This window comes from Rattus norvegicus, chromosome 3 (assembly GCF_021556685.1).
Source record: "Rattus norvegicus strain SHRSP/BbbUtx chromosome 3, alternate assembly SHRSP_T2T, whole genome shotgun sequence".
NCBI classification, from domain to species: Eukaryota; Metazoa; Chordata; class Mammalia; order Rodentia; family Muridae; genus Rattus; species Rattus norvegicus.
In genome coordinates, this window is record NC_141536.1 from 103,516,775 (window position 1) to 103,537,793 (window position 21,019).

Here is a 21,019-nt window from a genome sequence, read left to right on the forward strand (position 1 = left end):
AAAGTAAGTTGTAGATGTTTCTTCTGAAAACCTTAGTAATAAATAGTTTTTTTTTAAAACCTAGTCAACTATGGAATAAAAAAATGGAGAAATGTTTGCTAATAAAACCATTTTAATGTTAATTATGGAACCCAAACAGTGTAGTTTGAAGTGAGGCTGGTTTGAGGTACCTCACATTGATGGAGACAGTGAGTGTTCAGTATGTAGCCTTCCATACAACTACAGAAAGTGAACCTGGGATTTAAAAGAACAATCTTATTTTTACTGGGAGGGAATGAGAGGGAATGAGGAGAGAGGGAAAGGGAGGGCATGCACATACACGCACAGAACCTACTCCTGGGACAGATGACCATCAATAATGGTTAGTGGGAAAGATAGGTTTTTCTGCTAGTAGTACTGACCAGGAATCAAAGCATGTATCTTTTCACCTAACTGTTGGATGCAAGGTAATAAGCAGATCAGACGTAACCTCAAGGAGACATTACATCCAGTTGGAACGTTGCTATGCTTGTTCCAGAGATTTGCTTAGAGAAACATTTTCTGTTATGGAGGCTTAGGGATAAAAGTATAGGCAATAAGTCATGGGTGCATAACTTGAAAATAGCACAGTATACAGTCTCAAGTCAAAGGAGACAGGAGCATTGAAATCAAGAGATAATAGTCCTCTAGTCCTTCAAGGATGGCAGTGTCTTTCTGTGACTTGTTTTGTTGATTGGTTTTTCCCCTAGTCTTCTTCTCCAACGCCCAGGTTCTGGTTTTTGTTTTCTCAAAATTTTTGGACTACAAATCTGGAAATCCTTAAAGTTCTTTCTAAATTAATAATTGCGTTCTTTTAAAGATTTTTCTACTAAATAAACATTGTATTTTAACAGTTTTCAATGTGGTAATTAATGTATTTGCTAGACACAATCTATACCTGTTTCTGGGCTGCATTTTAGCAGTTCAGTTCCTCAGGTGGATTACAGAAGTGAAGCTCTTGCTCTCCAGGCTCCTGAATGAACGTACAGCTTTTTAGAAAATAAGTATTCGGAAGAGGTGCACAGGCCACTGCTGACTAGGACACATACTGGGCAAGACTAAAGGGTGCTTACAAGACCCTTGAAGAACGAAGAACATTGCTTTGACAGAAGACTTTTCCAGCCTTTGATTTGTAATTACTTGTTTTGCTTGGCAAGAGGAAGATACAAAGACCTCCCTAAAGCTGGGAGATGTTGAAGGTGCTTTGAGAACAAGACTAGGCAAAGCTGCCAGTGTGAATATTGATTAACAAAGGTGATTTTGAAATGAAAAAAGGAATGTCACATTTCCTTTGTAGGAAGTTGCCAAGGAGAACAAAGAATTATTTTTAGAATTAATGTGTAATTAGATTGTGAATAAACAAAATTTATAAAAACAAAAGTTTCATTAAAATACTTACTCCATTAAAAAAAAACAGTATTTTTAAAATAGGGCTTTTTGCCACCTATTGGAGACCAAGACAAAATTAAATTATTTCTTGGGATAAAGACAGTTGCTTTGATTAAAATGACATTCAACCCCTTTGGATTTGGAAAGTGGGATCAAAGTATTTGTTAACCTATCCTAATCTACACTTGTTTACACCCTCCCTTCGCCTTTGCCCCCTTCCGCTGTAGCTCTCTATAGCCTTCTCAGTTTTCTCATTCCACAGTTTCGCTCTGTTCTTCTCAGCATCTATAATGTTTAACCATTGTAAACTTCCTAAAACTTGGAGCTAATAATCCTTTAGTTTTTACTAATATTTTTATACAGAAAATCTTTCTTACATCAACACAAAAAATGGTCTGAGCCTCGCCATCTTAGTCTTCATCTAACTGTGTTTCTCAGGCATAGGCCAGCAGTTGTCTTCATGTTGTTGCTTGGGTACTCTTGGATCAGCTAAAACAATATGGCTACTCTTACCGACATGGCACGAATAACTCTGGGGTTAAGAGCACTGCGTCTTCTGACCTCCTTGTGTACCAGGCATGCACAAAGTACATAGGCTTCTGTATGTGCAGGCAAACACTCATGTACATAAAATACATCTTTAAAAAAAGTTCAATTAAAAAAATCTGGTAGAAAGACTGTAAACAGATGTTCACTCTCATACATTCTGGAGGGTTCTCCTAACCTCCTACCTCCTCAGGTTTCCTGTTTCCATTCTTTCTGCTGGTCCTCAGGACTTCAGTCCTTTTCCCCTACCCAATACCAGATCATGTTCTCCTTCCCCCTCTTTTCCTCCAAGGTTCCTCCCTCCCCTCCTTTAAAAAAAAAAAAAAAGAATTGGTAGAGAGCAGATCTCCATTCTATTGCCTAAAATAGGATTGGGTGAGACAGAGTACTTGAGAAAATCAGCTTTGCTGTGAATAATTGGAAATGGGACAAATGCCAGCAGTGTTCAACCAGTCCATCGTTACCTGTGCATTTCAGGGTCTAGCCATAGACACAGAAATAAATTATGCTTTTAGTATCTTTCTGGATACTCTCATAAGTAAGTTTTGTGACTTTGTTTCAGCAGTAGTTCTACAGCAGTTAATTCTTTAACACAGCTGATATTCCTTGAAGAGGGAAAACCTTGTCAGTTACCATTACTGTTTGCTGTCTTCTGAAGCCCTTTGGTACTTGGTTCTTGAATGTTAGGATTGGGAGTTACCAGTTATTCTGCTGGTCCTCTTTTCTCTTTCAGACAGCTTCACCTTTCCTACTTTGACCTTTCTTGAGCCCACACTTTCCATTTCTTAAGATTCAGCTGTGTGTTTTAAATGATGGCCATCACTCTGTTCATTAGAACGTTTAGAATCATTACTAAATGGGTTCTACTGTATTGCACTGGCTTATTATGATATGGTGTGTTACATCATCAGTTATGTTGTCATCTTTCTAGTTAGTTCCTAATGCTGGTGTTTCATACTAGGTCTCCTGTCCTGTTCTGGTGTTCTGTTTGAAACCTTTGAACTGTAGGTTTGTTTCTTTCACTTTTCGTGGTGTTGAAGATTGAACTCAAGACCTAATATTTATTAGGCAAAAATTTTACCACTGAGCTACGCTTCTGTTCAGGATATTAATGTTTATAAGCCTTCCTAACTACTGAATTAAAGTCTAATCTCCAACTGAAATTATTGGTCCAATCTTTTTATTAGATGCCAAATAATAACCTGACGATCATTAATATCACTCCTGTCTGTATTTAATCATTTATGGTTAGAGACTTTCTGTGTGCAGGTTTTCCTGCTCAGGCTGCCATAATACATTTGGTGGATGGGTTAAAAAACAAAAATGTATGTCTTTGTAGTTCTGGCTGTTACAGAGATCAAGGGTGTGGCCTGCTTACGTTTTTGATGAGGGCACCTCCTACATGGCAGACTCTACTTACCAAGTCCTCTGGTCTAGAGAGAAGAATGCTGATATCTCTTTCATTGCAAGGGCACTTGCTTCATAATAATTTAGGCTCTGTCTATATGACTTCATTTGACATTTGCTACTTTTTCACAATCTCTGTCTTCAAAGAAAGCCACGTTGTAGGTTGAGGCTATAGCATAGGAATTGGCAGGGATTAAGTTCAGTTTCATGTAGCTTCCTGCTTGATTCTTGGTTGGTAGCTTTTTTTTAGGCAAACATACTTTCTGCTATTATTATAACTGTATATAGAGAAGTTAGATCTTGCTGGAAGTAGTTGTCCTCATTAGATATTACTTTATTGTAAAGTGTGTTTTTCCCCATTCTCTGAGAACTGTAAATGGTTTATCTTTAAGCCATATGGACATTCAATCCTATTCATATAGCCATAAATATTACCATCTTCTTTTTACCATTTCTGGAGTCTTTTAAAGTTATTGCATTTTTTTGTTTGTTTGTTTATGTGGGGCTTCTGCAGCTTTTATTTTTACATGCAAACCACTGGGGGCATCTTGATGGTGGGCACCCTAGGTATTACACTGGAGTTCTGAGGGCCTCAGACACTCGCTGGGAAGCCACGTGACAGAAACAATGATTCAGACCAATCACATGATTACAAAGCTGGGGTCTCCAGCAGGGCTCCAGGTGGTCAGGGGTGGACATCTAAGGAAGCATTGACATGGGAGGGCAAGCACTGGGCTGGCCTTGAGCCACCTGGATGACATCAGGGACAGAGATCCGGTAGCTCCAGGAATCTCCAGTCCATGCCTTACTTGGCCAGCAGTTTGCTGAAGGACCTGCCAGTAAACTTGGCTTTGCTGTCCAGCTTTTCCTCAGTTCTAAGGGTCTGGTTGTACTTGGCCAGGTGCTCAGATCGGCAAGGGGCACCAATCTTGATCTGTCCAGTGCAGAGCCCCACCACCAGGATGGCAATGAAAGTGTCTTTCGTTTCCCCAGAACGATGGGACATCATGACACCAGTCATTGGACTGGGCCAGCTTATACGCCTGCAGAGACTCGCTCACAGAACCAGTCTGGTTCACTTTGAATAGGAGGCAGTTGCAGGACTCCTTGCCTACAGCCTTAGCAATCTGCTTAGGGTTGGTCACTGTGAGGTCACCCCCCACCACCTGGATGCCTGCACTAGCTGTGAGCTTCTGCCAAGCATCCCAGTCATTCTGGTCAAAGGGATCTTAACAGACACCACTTGGTAGTCCATGATGAAGGACTTGTACACCTGATTGGGTGTGATGTACCGGCTGTACTCAGCTGGAAACTTGAAGTCCAGGTGATCCTTGCCAGCCCTGTAGAACTTAGAGGCAGCCACATCCATGCCGATGACAACCTGATTAGTGTAGCCAGCCTTTGCCATTGCAGTCTTGAGCAGCTCCAGTGCTTCTTTGTTCTTTGTTGGGTGCAAATCTGCCCTCATCACCCACATGGGTGGTGTCTTTCCCATACTTTGTGGTAAACCTCTGCTCCAATGCGCATGGCTTCCTGGAAACAGGATGCCCCCACTGGCAAGATCATGAACTCTTTTGCATGGTCAACTTGTTGCCAGCCTGAGAACTGCTGTTGATCACATTGAAGGCTGGGACTGGCAGGATGGATGGATAACTTCAGGGTTGCTGGCCAAGTCAGCAGTGTAACCGTAAAGCAGCACTACCCCCTTTTCCATGGCACCAACCACAGCAGACAGCCAGGGATACTCCCAGGATGGCATTTGCACCAAATTTAGATTTATTCTCCGTGCTGTCAATCTTGACCATCAGCTGTACAACATGACATCTTGCTGTACAACATTGAATTTCTTGCTAACCAGAGCAGGTGCAATAGTATTATTGATGTGCTCAACAGCCTTTGAGACACCCTTCCCCATGAAGTGGAATTATCATTGTCTGGGAGTTCTAGGGATTTATAGATGCCAGTGGACGCACCACAGATCAGAAGAGACCTTTTGTGGTGTAAAGATCCACCTCAACAGTGGGATTCCCACAGGAGTCAAAGATCTCTCTGGCATAGATTCTGAGAATAGACATGGTGAACTTCTCACAGTTGGATCTCAGTGAAGAAAGGAAAGAGAGTTCTGTAGACACTGAAGAGAGTGTTAAGGACAGACATGAGGGCGGCTCTGTACTGGAGCAGCACTCGTTTCTTCCAATTTTTTTCCTTTAGGCATTAAGTAGAACTTTCTGAATAATATTTGACCCTACTGATGATTAAAGGTCCCTTTTTCTTTGTGAATTTATAGACTTTCTGGTGTTGTACATAGAAGTATGATACTGACTATTTCCTGGAGATATGCTTTATTGTAGACATAGCACTTGTATTTCTTACCTGCCACCAGAATCTGATAACTGATTTTTAAGAAGCTCGATTTAGAATGTATTCCATAGATATTCAGTAATATTGAAGTAAATGTAGATTACTAGTGTTACAAAACAGTGTGAAGGGATCCTCTGTATATCCTCTTCCTGATTTTCCCAGCAATGATATAATTTTCTAAGACTATATTACCATATTCTAGAATATTCATACAATCACCCAGAGATGTCTGTTTTATCCTCACTCATTTATTACTCTATTTAGAGCTCTAGAGTTTAATCATGTACATTATCATTCACAGGCAAACATTCACAAAGCAGTCCAGTGACTCCTCCTCCTTGTTGATATTTTGTAGCCATGTGCATCTCTCTCTTAGCCTGACAAGCTCCAATCTGTCCTCTGGATCATTTCTATGATTTCTGTCATTTCCAAATTGTTATAAAAGTGGAATTGTAAGTATTCAATCTTTCATGATTGTCTGTTTTTTTTTTTTTTTTTGTTGTTGTTCTTTTTTTCGGAGCTGGGGACCGAACTGAGGGCCTTGCGCTTCCTAGGCAAGCGCTCTACCACTGAGCTAAATCCCCAACCCCGATTGTCTGTTTTTCATTCAACATAACATGTTTTAAGAGTTTGTCCTTTTTATTTTCAGTATTTTGTAATTTGTAAGTAATAGTTTTGTTTTGCTTATGTTTGTTTTCCTTAATCATTAACTTGTAAAAGGTCATTTCTAGACTGGGCCATTTCATAGATAAGGCTACTGTGAACAATTGTGTACATTTTACTGTGGTTTTATGTTTTTGTGTACATGTTACTTTTTCTAGGATAAATGATCAAAACTTAATTTGCTAAATTATGTGTTCATTTGTTTAATGGTATAAGAAGTTGCCAAATGTATGTTGAAAGTGGCCTTGCTGTATTAAATTTTCTCACTGGGTATCCAAATGTTCCCAGCCTTCTTGTTAGCATTTCAAGGAGTCTCTTGTTAATTTCTAGTGGAAAGTCAGTGTAGGGTTAATGTGCATTCCCGCAGTAGCTGTGATCGTATCCTTTCTTGGTGCCCTCTGCTCTTTCACCCATTTCCTTACTAGACGGCTTTTTTTCTATCGAGCCTTGAGTGCTGATTCTGTATTCTCCATTCTAGTTCTTTCTGGGAATATGTACTATATACATACATTCTCCCACCTGTAGTTTATCTTTTTTTAAAGTTTAGCAGGCTCTTGTAGAGCTTTAAATTTTGATAAAGTTCAGTTTATCTTTTTTTCTTTTAATAGACTGTAGTTGTAATGTCAGATCTATGAACTCCTCTCTAGCTGTGCTTTCTGAGTCTATATCCTGTAATTTGTTCTTCAAGGGTTATAGTTTTATAGTTTATATTTAAACTCATAGTCCGTTTTACACTAATTTTTAGTTAATGTGATATTTAAATCAAGATTCTCTGTTTTGGGGCAGGATGTTAGGACTGTGGTTGTTTGTTTTCTCTGCAGCCTTTCTTGAAAAGGTTGTCCTTCCCTCTTGAGTCCCCCTTTTGTCTCCTTTAGGATGAGTTACGTAGGATCTTGTGGGCTCTCTCCTGCTCTGCTATCTTTCTGTAGATGCTGTATCCCATGCTACTGTCCTGTGCATGAGCACAAAGGCCTAGGGGATGGGGCCTCCCACTGTCACCTTCTCTTCTCTGGATTGTTGTAGATCTCACAGCCTTTTCCTTCTGCGTAAATTCTAAATGCTGATCTTTCGTATCTCTAAGAAGTCTTACTGGGCCCCTCACGGGAACTGTTCATGGTTTAAGCATCTAAAATCTGTCTGTGTAGATCTCTAAATTCTTAAAATTAAAAAAGTAGATTTTTTTTGTACATTGGACATTAAGTTTTTTTCTGATTTTCTTATCTGCTAAAACTTTTATGGTACAAACTCATTTTAAAAATTCTGCCTTGGTTTTCCCACATAGCCTCCGCACCCCTCCTCCACCCTCTCACTCCTGTTCTCCTGAAACTGAGGCCTGTATGTATGCAAAGTATGGGTTCCCATGTGCTCTGCCCTACACTCTTGTATGTAGTTATTCCCCTCTCATTCTTAGGCTTTTAGATGTTCATGCTGATTTCCTTGATTCATTAGGCATTTAGAAGTAGTTGCATATTTCACTAAGGAATTAGGTTATTTTCTAGAAAGTACAATCTGTGTGCTTCTTGGTCAAGATATACTTTATGATGTCAGTAAATTGATTTAAATGCTGTACATCTTAAAGACCATCTTTCATGCATTTGTTTGCATGTATAGGTGGCAGATGAAACTTTAATGGTCTTGTCCAAATCAATTTTACCTTTCCTACTTTGAATCTATTTTCTAGTTCTCCACTTACTTTCTCCATTTTATATGACCCAAGATCCTGCCCAGGGCATGGCTCAATCCACAGTTGGGATAGATCTTCACTCAAGGCCCACAGACCTAACAACTTTCTGTGTCAAATTTCTTCATGCTTTGGAATGTGAATGTTACATTTCTTTGTGTTCTGTTTTTCATAACTCAATGTTGTTATTTTGGACACTCTAAAAAGTATTCATGTTCATTAACTTTATGTGATGAATGTACCTGAATGGATTTGGAGTCACTGAGAAAACACTTCTGGGCCTCTGAGGGTGTTTCCACAGAGGTTTAATTAAGAAAGAGGAAAAATAAACCCTGAATGTGGGACACACCATCCTGTGGGCTAGGGTTGTATGCTGAAGACAAAAGGACCAAGTAGATCCAGTATTCATCTTCCTGTCCTTTCTGACTGTGAATTCAGTCGCCTCATGCCACTGTGCTGCTTTTTTTCCTGCCATGATGTGCCTTCCTCCTCAGACTGAGTCAAAAACAACCTGTTCTTTCTTTTACCTTTCTCAGGCATTTTGAGAAAATTAGCTAATATACTACCTTTCCCCACTTTCTTTTAATCTTTAATTCTGCTTAATAGCACAGAGAGCGTGTTTTTCCTCTTTTTCTTTAATATTGAATTTTAATAAATTAATGGTAGTAGAATATTTTTCATTCCAGAGCTCAACATAGTTCTAATAACTAGTATCTACTTAATCTTAACAGAAGAATAGGGATAATACATTCCTACTTTTCAACATAAGTGTAATTATGTATTAATAATCAAGTGTTCAAAAAGATAGTGATGACTTTAATTTGTTCTTTGCTAACCAACCACATTGTAAATGGATCAGTCACATAGAGTGGCTCCCATTTTAAAGACTTAATATAATATGTGCTCCTAGAACCTTATCAGAAATTTTAGAAATGTTATCAGACATAATTAGAATATGGACTGAGATAAAAATGACATAATTAATAAAAATTAACAAACAAAAAATTAAAGAGTTAATACTGAGATAAAATGTTGTCTCCATGTTAAATTTAATTGCTGTGTTACATACATAGAACAAACAGCATTGTCTTAAGAAACGCTCCCAAGTATTCAAGAACAGTGGGACATCAAACTATACCCTCTCCTTAGGACAGTTCAGAATAAAATAGACAAAAATGCTTGGTGAGGAGTGTACTTTAGTGGTAGATCACTTGCATAGCATGTGAGGCTGTAAATGCAATTCCCAACACTGAAGAAATAGACAAACAGATAAGACAAAAGTTGTAAACATTAGATTGTATAGAGAGAATGTTAAAAATAAAGTAAAAGGGAGAAAGGAATTTTACCTATTTTTACTTCCCTGAAACCATTTCAGGAAAAAAAAGAAACAAAGCTGTATTGTCCCACAACTTACATGAAACTATCACTCATTCATTATAGGATCTATTTAATACTATCATTGTATTTTTAAAATGAGTATTTTCAAAACGAGGAACCAGAGCTTTGGAAAGTTCTATAGCCAGAGCCAGGCATTGTGGCACATACCTTTAATCCCAGGACTTAGGAGGCAGAGTCTAAGAGCTTGAGGCAAGCCTGGTCTACCTGGGAAGTTTCAGGCCAGTCAGAACCTTCTCAGTGAGACTTCATCTCGAAGGGGGAAAAACAGTTTTATAACCCAGCTACTATAATGGCAGATAACTGACCTGCTTCTGTATTGGGTCTCTTTAGAAATTTAGAGAAGGAATGGCAGAAAGGTACAATTAATGGTGGAGTGCTTGTTTAGCATGCACAAGGCCCCTTGGTTAGATCGCCAGAATCACAAGATAAAAAAGGTGGGGAGTGATTTTTGAAATTTGCTAATACCACTTCTCTTGTATCTGTTGCCTAGATTCTTCTGGGAGCTTTGTGTGCAGCACTGTGTTTATTCCTTCAAATTACAGTATAAATCTACATTCTGTTTACAGCTTATGTGATCTTCTTAATCCCCTCTTAGTCCCTTTATCAAGTTGATTTGGTGAAGATTATAACCAATGCCTCAATTTATTTAAAACTGTTGATTATATTTATAGTCCGCAGTGTTTATTAAGAGCTACATCAGATGCATTTTGTGTGTTCATTAACTTTAACACCTGACTTTGCAGGTGGTTTTGGAATGTATGCTTAAGAAAGACCTCATCTATAATAAGGTCACTCCCACTTTTCACCACTGGAAGATCGATGACAAGAAGTTTGGCCTTACCTTTCAGAGTCCTGCTGATGCCAGGGCTTTTGATCGAGGCATTCGAAGAGCTATAGAAGATATTTCTCAAGGTAGGTTGTATTATTATTATTATCTGAATGTATATTATATAGAAATAGATATTCTCCTCTTGAACTTTGACCTGAAGTAGTTGCTGTCCTTTAAAGTGATGCTTAGTAATAGAAAAAACGTTCTAAAGATAACAATCAGTCTGTGATTAGACTCAGAATAATCAAACGTGCCTGTTAGCCTAGTGCTCAGGGACTGAGGCAGCGAGATTGAGAGCATGAGACCTTTTGGGCTTAGGGTATTTAGTAAGACTGTATCTAAAAAAGCAAGCAGGCAGAGAATAGGTGAGTACAAGGTGGTATTTTCAGAAAGTTTGAAGAAATATAAACTACTTAAGAGCATGAAAATGCTTAATGGCAAGTATGTTTTGATACTGTATGAAGCTGGTTAATTTTGGCATATTTTTAAAGTTCCCAGTTGATTATATTTTTAGGTAAGTTTTATAAAACAAGTATTGTAAAGAAAAATTTTTATTCATAGATGTTAAAATGAAACTGATATATTTCAAATCTTGGGTTGACTTTTAAGCTCATATTTGTGCCCTTGTAAGAGAATATTTCTTCTTCTTAGACTGGGTAAGCTGTTCTGTGTTTAAGGAAGAGTTGCGCACATGCCTCACCAGGGTAGTACTGCAGTAGTCCCCTCCTGTCTTGTTAAGCATCGAATGTCTTTGTCAACAGTGTTCTCTTTGAGATGGGATGGGTGACTTGCAGAGGGGAAACAGGGAAGGGGACAATATTTGAAATGTAAACAAATAAAATAATAAACAACAAAAAAACAGTGTTCGTTTTTAACTGATTTTCTAAATTTCTGTCACTTAGTTTTCTATCTCAAAGAATAAACTAAAAAACTTTTTATAAAGATCACATTCCTTATCTCATGTCTGCCTCATGGTAGCCATGTCTAGAGAATAAATGCAGACTACTCTGCTACAATACATTTTTTGCATTCATTTATTATAACTAGTGACATTCTTTAACACCATACAAGCTTATGCAGCCATGGTATGCACCAGTCAGTCAGCCTTGACTACCACAGTCAATGAAGACTGACTTCTTTTTTAACTCAAGCAGCTCAAATTCTGAACACGTATGTTTCCTGGGTCAGACAATTTAGAAAAAAAAAAAAACAAACTGAATTCGTCACATTTTGACATCACTAAAAAACCAGAGAAATATAACACAGCTATTCTGCTTAGCCATGAAAGAAAGTGGAAATTTGCCAAGAAATAATGGAGACAGTCACTTTTTATTCTAACAGAGGAGGAAATGCAAGTATCTGCTATTTGAATTTGTTGCCAGGCAATGCAGAAGTCAGTCTCTAATCTCTGTAATGCCATAGTCAACCATTAATACTAAAATATAAGGCAAAAATAAATATATAAATATATGCTTAATTAACTTTGACCTCTTTTCTTAGGGTGCCCAGCATCAAAAACTGAGACTGAAGGGGGAGATGATGATTTACAAGTAAGTTGTTTTAAAATATCAATATCTGTAGGAAAACTTAAGAATTCATAGTAAATAGGCAGGGTAGCATGCTGGAAACTGGACACATTCATGCTGCATCACTGGGCTGGATTCCCAGATTGCTCGGGACATCATCTATGTTGTTGAGGCCTCCCATGCTGAGGGAAGTCTCCTTACCTACTGTGTGTGTGTGTGTGTGTGTGTGTGTGTGTGTGTGTGTGTGTGTGTGTGTGTGTGTGTGTGTGTGTATCTGCTGTATATTGATTGCATGCCGTCATGTCCAGGGCATGACCTGTGACAAAGCTTAGATGGGTATTTAACCAACTACACACCATGTATAACTGGGAAGTCTGACAGAATTAACAGTACACACCTGTCCACCACTTTCCAGTTAAGAAAGTTAACAGACAAAAGAACTGTAAATTGTCATTAGCATATTGTCAGGAGAATGGCAGCCATATACCTCCATACCAAAAAATCCACAGCCCTGGCTTATACAACAGAAGAACATTCCAGTGAAAAATCAAAGCACACATTGCACCTCACACAGTAATAGTAGAAGACTTCAACACCCCACTCCCAGCAATGGACAGATCATGGAAACAGAAATTAAACAGAGACACAGAGAAACTAACAGAAGTTATGAACCAAATGAATTTAACAGATATCTATGGAACATTTCATCCTAAAACAAAAGGATATACCTTCTTCTCAGCACCTCATGGTACCTTCTCCAAAATTGACCATATAATTGGTCACAAATCAGCCCACAACATATTCAAGAAGATTGAAATAATCCCATGCATCCTATCAGATCACCATGGACTAAGGTTGGTCGTCAATAACAACAAAAATGACAGAATGCCCACATACACATGGAAGTTGAACAAGGCTCTACTCAATGATAACTTGGTCAAGGAAGAAATAAAGAAATTAAAGACTTTTTAGAATTTAATGAAAATGAAGGCACAACATACCCAAACTTAGGGGACACAATGAAAGCAGTGCCAAGAGGAAAACTCATAGCGCTGAGTGCCTCCAAAAAGAAACTGAGAGAACATATACTAGTAGCTTGACAGCACACCTAAAAGCTCTAGAACAAAAAGAAGCAAATACACCCAGGAGGAGTAGAAGGCAGGAAATAATCAAACTCAGGGCTGAAATCAACCAAGTAGAAACCAAAAGAACTATACAAAGAATCAACAAAACCAAGAGCTGGTTCTTTGAGAAAATAAACAAGATATATAAACCCTAGGTCAGACTAACCAGAGGGCACAGAGAGTGTGTCCAAATTAACAAAATCAGAAATGAAAAGGGAGACATAACAATAGAAACTGAGGAAAATAACTACTACAAAAGACTGTACTCAGCAAAACTGGAAAATCTGTGGAAGAAATGGACAAGTTTTAGACAGATACTGGATACCAAAGTTAAATCAGGATCAGATATACCATCTAAACAGGAATCCCATTTCAGTATTAACTATCAGATTAAAAAAACAAAAGAGTAGGGCATTGAGATAAAACCCAAAAAGTCTTCATGAGAAATGATGGGACAAAGTCTGAAAGATGGTCAGTTTGAATCACATTAAAGTGAGATAGGTAGAAAGGATACTGGGGTAGGCGAGAGTGGGGGATGCCTTCAGTCACACAGTGAGTAATAAGAAGAGGAAGTAGGTGAGGAAACGGCTAGGATGGCTCACAGTTCAGAAGTCACTATATGGACATAAAGACTTAATCTGTCTCAGTTGGGAACTCTCAGACCAGGGTGTAGGAAAATTGCAGAATATTATATCAGGTGAAAAAATACATTATTTAAAATAATGATGACTAGTTCACTGGTAGAGTATATTTTATTTTAAAACATGAATATATGTGTCAAAACTAAGGGAAAATCAGAATCTTAATTTTTTATGAAAGAAATTAACAAAAATAATCAAACTGGTTCATCTGATTCAGCATTGTATAAAATGTTAGTTTGATTTTATTCTTTATAAATAATACATGTTTTGTTATACTTTGTTTGCATAGCACTTTTCAAACACTTGTTTGGTCATTTCTTATATCTGAATGCTACTTTGGGTTTTTAATGTCCGAGGCCCATTTAAGTATATACTTACAAGTTGTTGATCAACTTCACATAACAGAAATAGAGAATTCTACCCAAGTCATCATAGTAATCCTAGACCATATAACTGTTTTGTGTTTTTGTTTGCTCAGATACATAATTTTTTAAGGCTTATTGTCTTAGAAGAAATACTTCATTGTTTGTTTGCAGTGCTGGGGTTGGAACCCAGAGCATTGCCAGTGCTATGCAAGTGCTAGTACCCTGAGCTACCAGCCCAACATTTAGAATTCTTAATTGACTTCTCAATTAGGCTGTACTTTAGTAAAAGACAACCTAATCAAAGAAATTGTTATCATTAAGGATAGAGTTACCTTATAATTACTATTGCTGCTACAACTCATGCTTATTCAAATTCTTATCTTGTAAGTATTCCAACTCAAAGGCTGATAGTATAACCAATTATAGTAAAATGTTGGTCATTTAAATTTTATATCCTATTTTAAAAAGTGAATCCAAACCTCTGAGGTCCTTTCTCTTAACCATTTGGCTTTTACATTGTCTTAATATTTGGTTTGTAGAGGCCTGGGTGGTTTAAAAAGCTTCCAACAGTTAATCAAGTTTCTGTTTCCTCATCCTCCTCCTCCTCCTCCTCCTCCTCCTCTTCCTCCTCCTCCTCCTCCTCCTCCTCCTTCTTCTTCCTTCTTCTGTTCTAAGTTTTTAAAATGTATACTGAGTAACAGTGTTTAGCCAACTTCCATTCAGTAATTTAGCATTAATTGACATATTTTGGGACAACTGCTAGGAAAATAGGTTATAATATAAGTTAGCTGGTTTTGACATAATTGTCAGTACCAGTAGGTCTTCATGTATATTCTAATAATCGCTTGATTCCTGATATAATGACTGCTTTTAAATGGTTACAGTTATTTGTAATTTAAAAAAGTAAGTTCTGGAGAAATTAATGACCAGAGATGATTGTTACAGAGCAAAAAGTAGAGTTTTATTTTTAAATTTAAAAGATCCCAGGAAGTTTATGTAATTTACTTGTTTATTTTAGAAGTAGGATTAACAGAGTCTTTAAAACTCAAGAAGTGAAATACACAGTTTGAACCTCAGCACTATAAAATTTATGCCCAATTAGTTTACAGTAGTTTGGGTAGTAATTTGAGCCAGTGAAAGTACTCACTCATTTCTACCTGACTGTCAGATTTTCTTTTCAAAACATTAATGGAGAGAGTAACAAACAGTATAATCTACACTGGAAAGAAATGGAGAAACCTGGGATTTGTTTTACAGTGTGCTATATTTCACTTAGGTAACATTTATTTCATAGTCATTTTTGTGACATTTTGGGCTGGTGTCTTACTGACATTAATGGAGTATATTCTTCTAATTAAGTGTAATGGTATAAATGTCTGTAAGCCATCAGCAAGTTCAGGTTCACATCTCATTTCACACGATCATGGGCCGCTGTTGTTCATGTATCAGTGTAGTTTTTACTGTGTGCTTTTTAGTTTTAATTTGTAAATTGTTATATTTATTTGTATTTCCCTCTTAATTTCTTCTTCTTCTATTTCTTTGGTTACTTTCAATATAATTAAAAGTCATCATTAGTTTCCATTTGTTTCTTTTGAGTTGTTATTAATAAGAAGGTCTGTTTTGTTCATGAAGTTTGTGTTGTAAATTTCTTCTTATCATGTACTTTGAGTTCAGGGAATTGCCTTTCATAGTGATGGCAATGGCATAGACTTACTAATTGTGCTGAAATATCTTTGTCGATGTTGTTCCCATTAGACAACTGAGGAGGACACTTCCCGTTCCCTGGTGAAAGATCACTTTTTTCAGCAAGAGACAGTTGTTACCTGTGATCCTTACAGAAGCTCAGACATAAGACCATTACCCTTTGAAGATCTGAATGCCAGAAGAGTCTACTTGCAAAGCCAAGTGAGCCAGGTGAGAAAATGTTAACATGGATAGCCTATGTAGAGAGGCTGGTGTGCCTGCAGAACACCCAGGCCCCCACTCTTCCATGTCATAAAACTATGTGATGGTTGCTTAGAGGAGCCTAGAAAGAACTTCCACAGTTGACTTCCAGAGGAGACATGCAGTCTCCATTGCAGAGAGCACCATGAGCCATGGTGTCTGTAATCTGGTGGCAAATCTCACATATTGAAAACAATGGTGTGTTTCTCATAAATATGAGTACATAGTTGTGTACTGGGCTGTACGAAAAACCAGAGACAGCACAGAAAGTTTTTATGCATTACCAATTTTAATAAAAAAACAACGAAATAATCTTCCCATTTGCATTCCCCACAGGCAGTTGACATTTCCTAGGGCTCTTCTATTACTCCTCCTCTTTTCTTTTATCCTGAAGTAATCAGTAGGTGGAAATAAATAATATTTTATTGCGATTTTAAGTTTTACTTTTCTAATTGTTAATGTGTTGAGCAAACCATTTTCCTATGTTTATTGACCACTTAGGAATTCTTTTATAAAGAACCTAGAAATTCTTATATTGAATTGTCTTATCTTTTCTTACTGATTTGCAAGGATATTCTGCATTAGTTTAGAACCAAGTCCTTTGTTAGGTAAATGCCTTACAACCTCTTCATTTTTTAGTGTTCCAGTCTGTAAGTTAGGGAATACCAGAATTTACCCCGAAAAGTTATGAAATTATGGAGATAAAATGTGACATATGCAGCACTTAGGAAAATGTTTTATTAAATAAGGAAAAAAAGTATTATTCCTAGTCTCTTACAATTGAAATGTTTCCTGATCTCCGAAGATTGTAGACAGAATGAGACAGGTAATGGCCTCAATAGGAGTTAAATTTGATGGGTTAAAGCTATATACATTTATTTGTCTAGAGTTAATATACAACATTATGGGTTTGATAATGATGTTTTCATATTTACCAAGAGTAAAACAGCGTCCACATTCTGTTGTGGAGCTCCATTGTCCTTATTCCCTTCATAGAACTGACTTGTTAGAACCTCTCCTATTGGTGCCTAGAGCCCTGTGTCACATCCCAAGTTTCCCTGTCTGCCTGGGTCTGCTACTAGTCAGTCAGTCTTTCTTTCTTTCTTTCTTTCTTTCTTTCTTTCTTTCTTTCTTTCTTTCTTTCTTTCTTTTAAAGATTTATTTATTTTATTTATATGAGTACATTGTAGCTATCTTCAGACACACCAGAAGAGGGCATCAGATCTCATTACAGATGGTTGTGAGCCATCATGTGGTTGCTGGGATTTGAACTCAGGGCCTCCGGAAGAGCAGTCAGTGCTCTTAACCGCTGAGCCATCTGATGTGATGTGTTACCCCTTTGTCTCTGCACCTGACCATTCACATCTTTACTTTAGAGTCCCATCGCTGTAAGAGATGTTGATGTGCAGCAAATGTCGTAACTTAGCAGCTTGGTAACTTTTAAATTTAATTTTAAGATTTTTGTGTTTTATATTTGAATTGTTTGAATCTGTGCATTAGCTTAGGGAGACTGGTATCACTCAGGAAAGTAATATTTCCTTCTACGTAGTCTTTCCTCTGTTTCTCTTAACTACATTTTCAAGAAAACAGACTAGGTCAGATTTACTCCTTTGTGTTTTATTGCTATTATGAGTAAAATCCTTTTAAAAGCTCTCTTATCACTAACTTTGAAAAAGCATTTTCTCTGGTTTTTCAGCTGATAAATTTTCCTAAAGATTGTAGAAATAGTATGTAATTTCCAGTGTTTTCAAAAGCAGCACTTAATTGAGGTGTATCTTTTTTACATCGTTGTTAAGAGTATAAAAGCGACATGTACATTTGTCTTTTCACTTACACATGTCCTGTGAGAACAGTATCTGTTTAATCGATCCATTAGTCCATTAATCTGGATAGTTGGAAAGTACGTCTGTGTCTATATGGGTGTGTATGTGTGCTTTTTGAGATAGTAAAATGGGGATAATAAGTGAAAATGGACATTTTTACTTTTAAAAGACTATTCCTACAAAGAAACTTTACAGGAAATGTGGGGATTTTGTTTCCTTCTCGCACTGCGTATTACAGCCAGGGCTTTGTATGTGCAGGGAGAACGCTTTACCCAGAGCTGTGTCCCCGGCCAGTAAGAATGTGTACTTAATTTCACTTGAGGTTTTTGTACTAAGCCCAAAAAGTTTTTCTCTCAATTTCTTCTCTGTAATGCTGTTTGATTTACTGTTGTCGTAGTTTTAGTTTCGTTTTCAAATTACACTTTTATTAACTGTGGTAAGGTTTGGATCAGAATATTTCAGTGCAAACAATAAAAGGAAAACAGAATGACTGAAACACCAATAATGGTGATTGGTATGGGAATTCTAAAAAGTAATTCTGATACAATTCTAATAAAATTTTAACCATAATCTGTTTCCATTATTAAATGTTCTTTATAACCCAAGCTATAAGTCTATCAGGACATTGACTGCTCTCCTGATTTTCCTAAAAACATAATTCATATACCAGAAAATTACACTTTTAAGGTAGTTAACATTTGGTGTGTTGATATAGTTACAAGATTATGCATCACCACTACTCAATTTCAGAGCACTTTCATCACTCTGGATAACCTATAGGGTTAGTGTCCCACTCCCCACTCTTTGCCCCTAGTAGCCACTGTTGTGGCACGTGCTGATGTGATTCTTGTTCCTGAAGGACACTCCCCACACAGATGCCCTTCTCCTGGTGTGCTGTGTCATTTAGACAGTCAGCAGTTGACAGATAATTGTTACTTTGGAGGGATTTTACTTTGTAATCCAGACTTGACTAGTACTCCCATTTTGTAGGCCAGGTTGTCTGCCCTTAGGTTCCAGTGATCCTCCTCCAGAAGCCTCCAGAGTGCTAGGGTACTACAGTTCTGGCTACCTTGTTTGTTGCAAGATGTTACTTGCTAAATTGAGGTTTTAAATGCCTTTTTTTCTTAAACAGTAATAGCAACATAGCTCTTCTGTACAAAAGTAAGATGGGGAGGAAGTGATTCTGCTTTTTTATTTTTTTTTTAAGATTTCTTTGTGTGGATGAATATTTTGCCTACATGTATGTTATACATCACACGCATGTTTTGTGTCTGTGGAGGCTTGGATCCCTGGAACTCAGTTATAAATGGCCATGAGCCATCATTTGGATGCTGGGAACCAAATTCAGGTCCTCCGCAAGAGTAGCAGGTGCTCTTAAGCACTGATCTGTCTCTCCAGCCCTTTACCTGTTCTGCTTTTTATTAAAAGGGCTTTGTGGGGGGGTGGGGTTTTGGGCATGGGGGTTGGTTAGACATGACTTTATACCGGTATAAAGTTTTGAAATGTATATTGTACTTGGTTTTCTTGATAGCAGGAAATTTTACTGCTGTGACTTACTATAGAAATTATTGGAATTTTAGATACCATTTTGTCAGCAAGGCCTAGACATACAGAGCCGAAGTATGGAATATGTACAGCGGCAGATATCTAAGGAATGTGGGAGCCTCAAGTCCCAAGCTAGGGTAAGTAATGTTTTTATCTCCCGGCCTGAAATGCTGCAGTTTAGCACCCCAGAGTCATTTCTTCCCATTGGATGAGATGTTCATGAGACTTACTCAGTGTGTAGCTGCCACATCTGTACGCCTAAACTCATTCAGTCTGAGTGGCTTGAATGCATCATCAGCTAGGACAAACAGGAACTGGAATGTTGTTCATTTAGTGCATGCATCCTTCCCCTACACAGAATAACATGCACCTGCATCTAAGAGTCCCGAAGGCTTGTTCCGCTCCAACATTTCTCTAAGTCCTAACTATAAGTCTTAAACTGTTATCCCACCAGAGTGTGGGTGACAACCCTTGGGAAATGATTCATCTTGACACAAAATTCCTCTCTAGCTGTGAACCTGTAGAACCAGGTAGAAGATAGCTTCTAGAATACAATGGGAGGAAAGCATAGGGTAGAAATAGTCCCATTACAGAAGTGAGAGGCTGAAGTGAAGATGTCACAGCTCATCCTCAGGAAGGCAAAACCATAATAAGCATTTCAATCTGTTTTAGGACTTGGAATTAATCATCTTTGGTTTTGTGTTTGTCCTTTTTTGCTCTTGGTTTGGTAGTCAGTCCTCCATGCCTCTGCTTCACTCCGGTATCATTGCTGCCATCAAGGTCTTAGAATGAATACCAAAGCATGCGTGGGTTCTGAAATAGACTAGCCTAGCCTTCCCTCTGAAACTGCAGAGGCTATCTCAGCCCTACCTTCACAGTGAGCTCCCCCCTCCCACACACACACACACATACACACACACACATACACACACACACACACACACACACACACACACACACCGCCAAGTCGAGGACTGAGCCCAGGGCTTTGCCCTTGCTAGGCAAGCCCTTTACCACTAAGCTAAACCCCAACCCACAGTCAGTCTCCTTTACTGGAGAGATGGAGCATGCCTGTAGCCACACAGTGAGTGCTCTTGGCATGTTTTGAAAAGATCCAGAGATCCAGCCTTCTGTCTTCATCCTGTCGTGGCTGCTTTCGTCTATGTTGGCAGCATCTTGCTTTATCCAGCTCTGCCTGGTATCCTCTCCACTTCCCCAGTGTTTGTAATAAAGTTTCACTGGAGATTGTCCAGTTGCTTAGCAAGTCCTTCAACTTGTTCTTGTATATGTGCACGTGCGATTACGAACACACACACACACACACACACACACACACACACACACACACACACACACACACTGATATTATATGCAACAAGAAGAAAACTGCCACAGCTTCAGCATTTCTGAATATCTTTACATCCGAGTTCTGTCTTCTAAGTGTTCAAACGTGATCGATTTTGTCACTTCCATTTTCTTCCAGTATCCAATAGTATAATTCTTCTTTTAAGAGTCTTCACCAGGAGGACCTTTTAGGCCATATTCTACCTGTAGTTTCTCTGAGGTTCTGACATATATCATAAAACACTTTTAGTTAAAATCACTACCCTTTTCTACATATCTAAAGCTGGATTCCAGCGACACCTAGCTTCTTGTCACTAACTCTGTGAAAAAGAACCAGTGGAGTGAGTAGATGAAGCTTCCGGTTTTAGGAATTGGCTCATCCAGTAATAGGATACAAATCCAAAATGTAGTCCAG

At 38.0% G+C, this 21,019-nt stretch overlaps 1 protein-coding gene and 1 pseudogene across 2 annotated transcripts in view; one reads left to right on the forward strand and one right to left on the reverse strand.

Annotated features, from left to right (window-relative positions):
- The window catches only part of Spred1 (sprouty-related, EVH1 domain containing 1), a 67,058-nt gene that overhangs the window by 40,624 nt on the left and 5,415 nt on the right, over positions 1–21,019 (forward strand). For both annotated transcript variants that reach the window (NM_001047089.2, XM_087650903.1), the window contains 4 exon segments: positions 10,207–10,375; positions 11,793–11,842; positions 15,704–15,862; positions 19,296–19,397. In NM_001047089.2, the coding sequence (NP_001040554.1) occupies positions 10,207–10,375; positions 11,793–11,842; positions 15,704–15,862; positions 19,296–19,397 (480 nt within the window).
- Eno1-ps25 (enolase 1, pseudogene 25) lies at positions 4,166–5,435 on the reverse strand (annotated as a pseudogene).